The 12,686-nt window shown below is 44.4% G+C and overlaps 1 protein-coding gene across 1 annotated transcript in view; it reads left to right on the plus strand.

Moving 5' to 3' along the window:
* Positions 1 to 11,428, plus strand: part of LOC143767897 (uncharacterized) — a 35,895-nt gene extending 24,467 nt beyond the window's left edge. The window contains exons 4-6 of the mRNA XM_077256418.1: positions 9,645 to 9,794; positions 10,115 to 10,232; positions 10,500 to 11,428. Coding sequence (XP_077112533.1) covers positions 9,645 to 9,794; positions 10,115 to 10,232; positions 10,500 to 11,428 — 1,197 coding nt within the window. The remainder of the gene's footprint in view (positions 1 to 9,644; positions 9,795 to 10,114; positions 10,233 to 10,499) is intronic.
* Positions 11,429 to 12,686: the final 1,258 nt, after the last annotated feature.

Here is a 12,686-nt window from a genome sequence, read left to right on the forward strand (position 1 = left end):
GAATGTAAGAAACATATAAGTAACGAACGAGCTCTCGGGTGATGGAAACTCGAGTTGACCGTGAGCTAAATCTACCACACAACTAACAGTAGCCAGGGAGCATACCTACGGCTTCCTATATGCCACGCGCCAGCCGGAGGACTAACTACGCCTGGTAGAGGAAGAAACAGACCTGGCTTACCTCTAGGGAAATACCCCAAAAGATGATAGCAGCCCCCCACATGTAATAACGGTGAATTAAGAGGAAAAGACATACACAGTATGAAAGTAGATTTAGCAAAGAGAGGTCCACTTACTAGATAGCAGAAGGATACAAAAGAGGACTTCACGGTCAACTGAAAACCCTTTCAAAAACCATCCTGAAATTACTTTAAGACTCCTGTGTCAACTCATGACACAGGAGTGGCAATTTCAGCCCGCAAGAGCTTCCAGCTACAGAGAATTACAAAAACTGCAAACTGGACAAAAGGTACAAAACAAAAGGACAAAGTCCACTTAGCTGATCAGCAGACTAGTAGCAGGAACATGCAACCGAAGGCTCTGGTTACAATGATGACCGGCAAGGAAATGACTGGAGAGCAAGGCTAAATATGAAACTCCCAAACACTGATGGAAGCAGGTGAACAGAAGAAGCAAAGTGCAAACAAGTCACCAGTACCACCAGCAACCACCAGGGGAGCCCAAAAAGCGGATACACAACAGTACCCTCCCCTTAAGGAGGGGGCACCGAACCCTCACAAGAACCGCCAGGGCGATCTGGATGAGCCCTATGAAAGGCACGAACCAAATCCGAGGCATGAGCATCAGAGGCAGTTACCCAAGAATTATCTTCCTGACCATAGCCTTTCCATTTAACCAGATATTGAAGTCTCCATCTGGAAATACGGGAGTCCAAGATCTTCTCTACGACGTACTCCAATTCACCCTCCACCAGCACAGGAGCAGGAGGTTCAGTAGAAGGAACCACCGGTACCTCATATCTCCGCAACAACGACCGATGGAACACATTATGGATAGCGAAAGATGCCGGGAGGTCCAAACGAAAGGAAACAGGGTTAAGAATCTCCAAAATCCTATAAGGACCGATGAACCGAGGCTTAAATTTGGGAGAAGAAACCCTCATAGGGACAAAACGGGAAGACAACCACACCAAGTCCCCAACGCGAAGGTGGGGACCAACACGACGACGACGGTTAGCAAACTGCTGAGTCCTCTCCTGGGACAATTCCAAATTATCCACCACTTGTCCCCAAATCCGATGCAACCGATCCACCACCGCATCCACTCCAGGACAATCCGAAGATTCAACCTGACCAGATGAAAAACGCGGATGAAACCCTGAATTGCAAAAGAAAGGAGAAACCAAAGTGGCAGAACTAGCCCGATTATTAAGAGCAAACTCCGCCAACGGCAGAAAGGCAACCCAATCATCCTGATCCGTAGACACAAAACACCTCAAATAAGTCTCCAAAGTTTGATTAGTTCGCTCCGTCTGGCCATTGGTCTGAGGATGGAATGCAGACGAAAAGGACAAATCAATGCCCAACCTGGCACAGACTGCCCGCCAAAATCTAGACACGAACTGGGTACCCCTGTCAGAAACGATGTTTTCCGGAATACCATGCAAGCGAACCACATTTTGAAAAAACAGAGGGACCAACTCAGATGAGGAAGGCAACTTAGGCAATGGCACCAAATGAACCATTTTAGAAAAACGGTCACACACCACCCAGATGACAGACATCTTCTGAGAAACAGGGAGATCCGAGATAAAGTCCATAGAGATGTGCGTCCAAGGCCTCTTCGGAATAGGCAAGGGCAACAACAACCCACTAGCCCTAGAACAACAAGGCTTGGCCCGAGCACACACATCGCAAGACTGCACAAAAACACGCACATCTCGAGACAGGGAAGGCCACCAGAAGGATCTAGCCACCAAATCTCTGGTGCCAAAAATTCCCGGATGACCTGCCAGAGTAGAAGAATGAACTTCCGAGATGACTCTAGTGGTCCACTCGTCAGGAACAAACAGTCTACCAGACGGACAACGATCAGGTCTATCCGCCTGAAATTCTTGCAAAGCACGTCGCAAATCTGGAGAGACAGCAGACAAAACCACTCCATCCTTAAGGACACCAGCAGGTTCAGAATTCCCAGGAGAGTCAGGCTCAAAACTCCTAGAAAGAGCATCTGCTTTCACATTCCTAGAACCCGGTAAGTACGAGACCACAAAATTAAACCGGGAAAAGAACAACGACCAACGTGCCTGTCTAGGATTCAGGCGCCTGGCAGACTCCAAATAAATTAAATTCTTGTGATCAGTCAAAACTACCACCTGATGTCTGGCACCCTCAAGCCAGTGACGCCACTCCTCAAATGCCCACTTCATGGCCAAAAGCTCCTGATTACCAACATCATAGTTTCGCTCGGCGGCCGAAAATTTTCGCGAAAAGAACGCACAAGGTCTCATCACTGAGCAGTCGGAACTTTTCTGCGACAAAACCGCCCCCGCTCCGATCTCGGAAGCATCGACCTCAACCTGAAAGGGAAGAGAAACATCAGGCTGGCGCAACACAGGGGCAGACAAAAAGCGGCGCTTAAGCTCCCGAAAGGCCTCCACGGCAGCAGGGGACCAATTGGCAACATCAGCACCCTTTTTAGTCAAATCCGTCAGAGGTTTAGCAACGCCAGAAAAACCAGCTATAAATCGACGATAAAAATTAGCAAAGCCCAAGAATTTCTGGAGACTCTTCAGAGAAGTAGGCTGCGTCCAGTCGTAAATAGCCCGAACCTTGACAGGGTCCATCTCAATAGAAGAAGGGGAAAAAATATACCCCAAAAATGAAATTTTTTGAACCCCAAAAACACACTTTGAACCCTTTACACACAAAGAATTCTCCCGCAAAACCTGAAAAACCCTCCTGACCTGCTGAACATGAGACTCCCAGTCATCAGAAAAAATCTAAATATCATCCAAGTACACAATCATAAATTTATCCAAATATTCACGGAAAATATCATGCATTAAGGACTGAAAGACAGAAGGTGCATTAGAAAGGCCGAAAGGCATTACCAAATACTCAAAATGGCCCTCAGGCGTATTAAATGCGGTCTTCCACTCATCCCCCTGCTTAATTCGCACCAAATTATACGCCCCACGAAGATCAATCTTAGAGAACCACTTAGCCCCCCTTATGCGAGCAAACAAATCAGTCAGCAAAGGCAACGGATACTGATATTTGACTGTAATTTTATTCAGGAGACGATAATCAATACAAGGCCTCAGAGAGCCATCCTTTTTAAAGACAAAGAAAAAAACGGCTCCTAAAGGTGATGAAGAAGGACGAATATGTCCCTTTTCCAGGGACTCCTTAATATACTCGCGCATAGCAGCATGTTCAGGTACAGATAGGTTAAACAAACGACCCTTTGGAAATTTACTGCCAGGAATCAGATCTATGGCGCAATCACAATCCCTGTGAGGAGGGAGTGAACCAATCTTAGGCTCTTCAAAAATATCACGATCATCAGACAAAAATGCCGGAATCTCAGATGGAATAGATGACGAAATGGACACCATAGGAGTGTCCCCATGAGCCCCCCGACATCCCCAGCTTAACACAGACATAGCCTTCCAGTCAAGGACTGGGTTATGAGACTGTAACCATGGTAATCCAAGCACCAAAACATCATGTAAATTGTACAACACAAGGAAGCGAATCACCTCCTGATGGTCTGGAGTCATACGCATAGTCACTTGCGTCCAGAACTGTGGTTTATTACAAGCCAAAGGTGTAGAATCAATACCCTTCAGAGGTATAGGGACTTCCAGAGGCTCTAAATCAAACCCACAGCACCTGGCAAAGGACCAGTCCATAAGACTCAGAGCGGCGCCAGAGTCCACATAGGCATCCACGGTAATAACTGATAATGAACAAATCAAGGTTACAGACAAAATAAATTTGGACTGTAAAGTGCCAATTGAAATGGACTTGTCAACCTTCCTAGTACGCTTAGAGCATGCCGATATAACATGAGCAGAATCACCACAATAGAAGCATAACCCATTTTTACGCCTATAATTCTGCCGCTCGCTTCTGGACATAACTCTGTCACATTGCATTTTCTCTGGCGTCTCTTCAGAAGATACCGCCAAATGGTGCACGGGTTTGCGCTCCCGCAAACGCTGATCAATCTGAATTGCCATTGTCATGGACTCATTAAGACCTGTAGGCGCAGGGAACCCGACCATAACATCTTTAACGGCATCAGAAAGGCCCTCTCTGAAATTTGCCGCTAAGGCGCACTCATTCCACTGAGTAAGCACAGACCACCTACGAAATTTTTGGCAGTATATCTCCGCTTCATCTTGCCCTTGAGATAGGGCTATCAAAGCTTTTTCAGCTTGAATCTCCAAATTAGGTTCCTCATAAAGCAACCCTAAAGCCAGGAAAAACGCATCCACATTGAGCAACGCAGGATCCCCTGGTGCCAATTAAAATGCCCAATTTTGAGGGTCACCTCGCAGCAAAGAGATTACAATCTTAACCTGCTGGACAGGATCTCCTGAGGAGTGAGGTCTGAGAGAAAGGAATAATTTACAATTATATTTGAAATTCAAAAACCGAGATCTATCTCCGGAAAACACCTCTGGTGTAGGGATTTTAGGTTCAGAAATAGGAGCATGTATAACAAAATCTTGTAAATTTTGAACCTTCGTAGCAAGATTATTTAAACCTGCAGCCAAACTCTGAGGATCCATCTTTAAACAGGTGAGCTCAGAGCCATTCAAGGATTATAAGGAGAGAAAGGCAAAGGCTGTAATTAAAGCTGAAATACAACTGATCCAACTATGGAGCAAGCATAGGGGAAAAAGGGAAAAAAAAAAAAATTTACAGACTTCTTTTTTCTCTCCTTTCTTCTGCCAATAAGTTTAACATTGGCCGGTCATACTGTCATGGTTCCCAATGGCAAGGGAACGTAAGAAACATATAAGTAACGAACGAGCTCTCGGGTGATGGAAACTCGAGTTGACCGTGAGCTAAATCTACCACACAACTAACAGTAGCCAGGGAGCATACCTACGGCTTCCTATATGCCACGCGCCAGCCGGAGGACTAACTACGCCTGGTAGAGGAAGAAACAGACCTGGCTTACCTCTAGGGAAATAACTGTCATGGTTCCCAATGGCAAGGGAACGTAAGAAACATATAAGTAACGAACGAGCTCTCGGGTGATGGAAACTCGAGTTGACCGTGAGCTAAATCTACCACACAACTAACAGTAGCCAGGGAGCATACCTACGGCTTCCTATATGCCACGCGCCAGCCGGAGGACTAACTACGCCTGGTAGAGGAAGAAACAGACCTGGCTTACCTCTAGGGAAATACCCCAAAAGATGATAGCAGCCCCCCACATGTAATAACGGTGAATTAAGAGGAAAAGACATACACAGTATGAAAGTAGATTTAGCAAAGAGAGGTCCACTTACTAGATAGCAGAAGGATACAAAAGAGGACTTCACGGTCAACTGAAAACCCTTTCAAAAACCATCCTGAAATTACTTTAAGACTCCTGTGTCAACTCATGACACAGGAGTGGCAATTTCAGCCTGCAAGAGCTTCCAGCTACAGAGAATTACAAAAACTGCAAACTGGACAAAAGGTACAAAACAAAAGGACAAAGTCCACTTAGCTGATCAGCAGACTAGTAGCAGGAACATGCAACCGAAGGCTCTGGTTACAATGATGACCGGCAAGGAAATGACTGGAGAGCAAGGCTAAATAGGAAACTCCCAAACACTGATGGAAGCAGGTGAACAGAAGCAGCAAAGTGCAAACAAGTCACCAGTACCACCAGCAACCACCAGGGGAGCCCAAAAAGCGGATACACAACAATTGGCATTGATAGGTCCTGGTAACGAGAAATGCCTTAATGTGGCTACCAGGTACACATGAATTTGCCAATTTATGCACCAAGCTTTCTCAATTTTTCATATTTCTATTGCAGTAATGCAATTCAATTTTCAGATTTCACGTTTGCAACCTATGGAAAAGTTAGCTTGCTACATCAGACCTGTTACCAATCATACTCAATCCTTAGTATTCATAGTGTAAAACAACTATGTAGAATGAAATTACATTTATTCTAGTGTTTTTTGTTGTTAAAATTATTTTTCTCTGGATTTTAGATCTAAAAATTGACCGCCAGTACGAGACCTGCTTTTACATTCGATATGCCAACAATTATAATGAATTCTCTGTGCTTATAAAATAATAATAATTTGAAATGAAATTTCATATATTTTATATAACTTTTTTGCGGCTACTTTCATGTAACAGGATCTTGGATCCAAAAACTGCTTAATACTGTGAACAATACATCATTTATATTGTATTTCTATCCAGCCAAAGTACCTGTTTTTAATCTGTATTCACTCTCATGTGTTTTCAACTTGTTCAGCAATCATGTTAATTAATTACTATACTGGTGTGTTCACCGGATCTTAGTACAAAAGTGTAAGACAAGCTACACATTGGATATCATGATTAAGGGTGCTTGGTCACCAGAAACGCGTTAATATTGCATTTTATTCTCTGTTATTGCTGATGTTTTTATCCTCCACTGAGCACATTTTCTAAGTGAAATAAAGAAAAGGTTTTTTTCACTATCTCGTTGAGCTGGATTCCTCATCATTCCTTTGATACTTCTACGCCCTGACACAGCGGCTCCGTGCTCTGAGTTTCCAAGGATGTCGACCATGGTGAGCTGGACTTTGTTTGATTCCGAATCTATGGCGCTACAGAGTGCTGCCTTATTTATTTGACTGTTTACACAAAAATACACACCGCCTAAAATTATCTTTTATACTGTATAAAACATTTTTCAGCCGGACTCAGTGACAGAGAGAGTTTATGTATGGAGGTCATACATTATTATTATTTATTTATATAGCACCATTGATTCCATGATGCTGTACATGAGAAAGGGGTTACATACAAATTACAGATATCACTTACAGTAAGCAAACTAACAATCACAGACTGATACAGAGGGGTGAGGACCCTGCCCTTGCGATCTTACATTCTACAGGATGGTGGGGAAGAAGACAATAGGTTGAGGGTTGTAGGAGCTCCGGTGTTGGTGAGGCGGTAGCTCCGGTAGTGGTGAGGAGGCAGCGGGGTTAGTGCAGGCTGTAGGCTTTCCTGAAGAGGTGGGTTTTCTGGTTCCGTCTGAAGGATCCGAATGTGGTTGATAGTTGGACATGTTGGGGCAAAGAATTCCAGAGGATGGGGGATATTCGGGAGAAGTCTTGGAGGCGATTAGGTGAGGAGCGGATAAGTGTGGAGCAGAGAAGAGAATGGCACTCCTCATTCCCAGTCTGTGAAATGTAAGGACCACATGCATGGCACAGAGAGGCTTTGTCGATGCTGCTGTGGACTTTCCTCGTAGAGTAGTCTCACATGTCATGACTTTAGCGTGGAGGACTTCTGTACAACGTATGGGGAGGTGCTTAATTCAGTGGACATAGGGAAGGGGGCACTCTTGATTTAAAAATAAATAAATAAAATAGACCCTATGTCAGGATGGATTGCTACTGGGATCCTAGAGCATCTGTAACAGTGACAATCTTGACATTTCACAAGTGTAGACTTTGACACACAGTTGACAAGGGCTCGCTCACTAACAGTTATTGATCCCAACCATCGTGCTGGAGCCTGGTAGTAGTAGCAAAAAGTAAGTCCCAAACCTTGCCTGGGCTCCTAGTGGTTTCACTGCAGGCTGCCTGCCAATACAGAGCACCTCTTTAACCCCTTCATGACCTTGGGATTTTCCGTTTTTCCGTGTTCGTTTTTCACTCCCCTCCTTCCCAGAGCCATAACTTTTTTATTTTTCCGTCAATTTGGTCATGTGAGGGCTTATTTTTTGCGGGACGAGTTGTACTTTTGAACAACATCATTGGTTTTAGCATGTCGTGTACTAGAAAATGGGAAAAAAATTCCAAGTGCAGTGAAATTGCAAAAAAAGTGCAGTCCCACACTTGTTTTTTGGTTGGCTTTTCTGCTAGGTTCACTAAATGCTAAAACTGACCTGCCACTATGATTCTCCAGGTCAGTACGAGTTCATAGACACCAAACATGACTAGGTTATTTTTTACCTAAGTGGTGAAAACAAATTCCAAAATTTGCTAAAAAAAAAAAAAAAATTGCGCCATTTTCCGATACTCGTAGCGTCTCTATTTTTCATGATCTGGGGTTGGTTGAGGGCTTATTTTTTGTGTACCGAGCTGACGTTTTTAATGATAGCATTTTGGTGCAGATACGTTCTTTTGATCGCCCGTTATTGCATTGCATGCGTTTCAAAAAATTTTCTCGCTACGCCGTTTAGCGATCAGGTTAATGCTTTTTTTTATTGATAGATCGGGCGATTCTGAACGCGGCAATACCAAATATGTGTAGGTTTGATTTTTTTTATTGATTTATTTTGATTGGGGCGAAAGGGGGGTGATTTAAACGTTTATATATATATTTTTTTTTTTCACTTTTTTTCACTTTTTTTTTTACTTTTGCCATGCTTCAATAGCCTCCATGGGAGGCTAGAAGCAGGCACAGCGCGATCGCCTCTGCTACATAGCAGCGATCTGCTGTTCGCTGCTATGTAGCAGAAAATCAGGTGTGCTGTGAGCGCCGACCACAGGGTGGCGCTCACAGCTGCCAGGGATCAGTAACCATAGAGGTCTCAAGGACCTCTATGGTTACTATTCTGAAGCATCGCCGACCTCCGATCATGTGATGGGGGTCAGCGATGCCATCATTTCCGGCCGCCCGGCTGGATGCGGTAGTTAAATGCCGCTGTCTGCGTTTGACAGCGGCATTTAACTAGTTAATAGGCGCGGGCAGATCGCAATTCTGCCCGCGCCTATTACGGGCACATGTCAGCTGTACAAAACAGCTGACATGTCCCGGCTTTGATGCGGGCTCACAGCCGGAGCCCGCATCAAAGCGGGGCTTCTGACCTCGGACGTACTATCCCGTCCGAGGTCAGAAAGGGGTTAATACTAAACCTGCCAGATACAGTACTTTTGATGACATAAAATAAAACCTTTTTTTGTGGACGGAAGGCATTCTGGGAGCAGGGTTGCCAACCGACCAGAAATTCCATGACAATCCATAAAAATAGTGCACTTTTTTGCCCTGTTCATCACATTTTTTTAACCCCTTAACAGTCAATGGGCTCCCTCTCTCACCTCCATTGGCACTCCTGTGACAAAATCACAGGGAACCATTGATTGTCATGGCACCCGGAGGTTCAAACAATGGCCTGGTGTGCCAGGTATGATGGCCTGTTAGACCCAGCCACAGGCGGGGTTTGATAGTCGATCTGCCTGTTTAACCCCTTCCCAACATGCGCAGTATATGTACGGCGCTGCAGGAGCTGCGTTCCTGCAAACCATTTTAAAAAGAAAACAATGTAATAGAAACATTTACTGAGGGCATGTTCTGTAAGTGCTTTGTAATGTAAGAGTATGAATGTAGAGATTAAGCACGTCACCTTATAAGTGGATGAACTTATGGGCAGGAATAGTTGATAGCTTAGAATTAAATCTCCTCACAGTGATATTGATGAGAATGTCTTTTATTTAGGATTATATTGTCGTTAAGAAGACCTCTATCCAACATCTGACACTGAGCCCTACCAAGAAGCCGTCATCTCAATCACTTATCCATGAGAAGAACACTGACCTGAAGATTCTAGACCTTACAAACAAGATCATTGAGCTGCTGACTGGAGAAGTGAGCGTTGCTGGGAATACTGGAACATTATACAGTAGCACAATAGTTAAAGTGGTTGTCTAGTTAAAACAAGTTATCACATATCCTCAGAATAGGTGGTAACTTACTGATCAATGCAGGGAGTTTGTCTGCTGGAACCTGGACCGATCATTACTCCATTCATTCTCTTCAATCAGTCCTGCTGATCAGTGTGGGTCCCAGCAGAGTAACCCCCACCGATCAATAAGTTCTCATTTATCCCGTGGATAGGTGATAACTTGTTGTAATGGTACAACCCTTTTAACGTGTCTGGATGATGACTGTATAATTCTGTGTGACAGGTTCCTATAAAATATCAGGATGTTTCTGTCCATTTATCCTTGGAGAAGAAGATGGACACAGAAGGACACAATGATATACACAAGGACATAGAGAACCACCACAATCTCATATCTTCAGGTAAGAAGTTGCTTAGTTTATAAGCAGCATTCGAAAAGCCTTTTCTTCTTTTGAGATTTATTCAGTACAGGATTAATGTAAAATCTTCATATTACAATTTCAAGCCTTAGCTGCGTATTGCTTTTATACTCCGTAGTAGTGTATGATGCTAATATAAAGCTTTTAATTACATGGGGTAGTGTGGTCCCAAAAATATAAAAAAATAGAATAGAATTTTGAGTCTGTAACTTTAATGCCTACATTTAACACATCATATTATATTTACAGGTGGTCCACCTAATGAAACTCCACCACGTATCTGGAAATCTTGTCCTGACAATGAGAAACTGCACCCAGATTTTTCCAGAAAATTAAAGCTCTTCAATGGCAGAGAGTTCAGCAATGAGTTTCCTAATACAGTAAGAAATATCACCAAGGTCTCTTGTGATGATGATGGAAGTATCCAAGGAAATGCAGATCTAGCACACCACTCATCTTTATATATTAATAAAGGACAGGAAGAGTTTGAGTATACAAATGTTTCAGTAAATGAAGAATTGTGTTCTGATGATGAAGGTGTTACAGACTGTACCTCCAGTTATGTGTCCACAAAGTCCACACAATATCCAGATGCTCATATTAAGGAGGAACCATTCTCAATTGATGACAAACAGATCATACTTATTGCATATATACCTACAGATCATACGTACCATATGACTACTCAGATTAAGATGGAAGCATCCTCATGTGATATGGGCCACTTCATAGACTACAACAGTAATAAAACCACAGATAATACACAGCAGAGACGAACTACACATATTACAGAGGGACTAGCCTCATTAGAGGGCATGAACCTCACAGACCCCAACAATGATCCACTCATAGACCATACACTACATCCTCCAACTATTAAGGAAATACCTGACCCATGTGATGGAGAAAACACCACAGATCCATTCGTTAATTTGTGTGCAAATTGTTTATCTCCTCATATTAAAGAGCCATGTTCATGGGATGGAGGACTGTTCATAGATAACTCTTACATGTCTACAGATCATACGTACCATATGACTACTCAGATTAAGACAGAAACATTCTCATGTAATGAGGGGCAATTTATAGACTACAACAGTAATACAGCCACGGATAATACACACCAGTGCCCAACTACACATGTTAAGGTACCTTCACACTACACGACTTTGCAATGATAACGATAGCGATCCGTAACGTTGCAGCGTCCTGGCTAGCGATATCGTTGTGTTTGACACGCAGCAGCGATCAGGATCCTGCTGTGATATCGCTGGTCGTTGCTGAAAGTTCAGAACTTTATTTGGTCGTCAGATCGGCGTGTATCGTCGTGTTTGACACCAAAAGCAACGATGCCAGCGATGTTTTACAATGGTAACCAGGGTAAATATCGGGTTACTAAGCGCAGGGCAGGGCCGCGCTTAGTAACCCGATGTTTACCCTGGTTACCATTGTAAATGTAAAAAAAACCAAACACTACATACTCACCTTCCGGTGTCTGTCACACGTCCCCCGGCGTCTGCTTCCCGCACTGACTGTGAGTGCCGGCCGTAAAGTAAAAGCAGAGCACAGCGGTGACGTCACCGCTGTGCCCTGCTTTCCGGCCGGCACTCACAGTTAGTGCAGGAAGCAGACGCCGGGGAACGTTACGGACACCGGAATGTAAGTATGTACTGTTTTTTTTTTTTTTACTTTTACACTGGTAACCAGGGTAAACATCGGGTTACTAAGCGCGGCCCTGCCCTGCGCTTAGTAACCCGATGTTTACCCTGGTTACCCGGGGACTTCGGCATCGTTAGTCGCTGGAGAGCTGTCTGTGTGACAGCTCTCCAGCGACCACACAGCGACGCTGCAGCGATCGGCATCGTTGTCGATATCGCTGCAGCGTCGCTTAGTGTGAAGGTACCTTAAGCGACGCTGCAGCGATATCGACAACGATGCCGATCGCTGCAGCGTCGCTGTGTGTCGCTGGAGAGCTGTCACACAGACAGCTCTCCAGCGACCAACGATGCCGGTCCCCGGGTAACCAGGGTAAACATCGAGTTACTAAGCGCAGGGCCGCGCTTAGTAACCCGATGTTTACCCTGGTTACCAGTGTAAAAGTAAAAAAATACAAAACAGTACATACTTACATTCCGGTGTCCGTAACGTTCCCCGGCGTCTGCTTCCTGCACTGACTGTGAGTGCCGGCCGGAAAGCAGGGCACAGCGGTGACGTCACCGCTGTGCTCTGCTTTTACTTTACGGCCGGCACTCACAGTCAGTGCGGGAAGCAGACGCCGGGGGACGTGTGATAGACACCGGAAGGTGAGTATGTAGTGTTTGGTTTTTTTTACATTTACAATGGTAACCAGGGTAAACATCGGGTTACTAAGCGCGGCCCTGCGCTTAGTAACCCGATATTTACCCTGGTTACCATTGTAAAACATCGCTGGCATCG

This window comes from Ranitomeya variabilis, chromosome 4 (assembly GCF_051348905.1).
Source record: "Ranitomeya variabilis isolate aRanVar5 chromosome 4, aRanVar5.hap1, whole genome shotgun sequence".
In the NCBI taxonomy this organism is placed as follows: Eukaryota; Metazoa; Chordata; class Amphibia; order Anura; family Dendrobatidae; genus Ranitomeya; species Ranitomeya variabilis.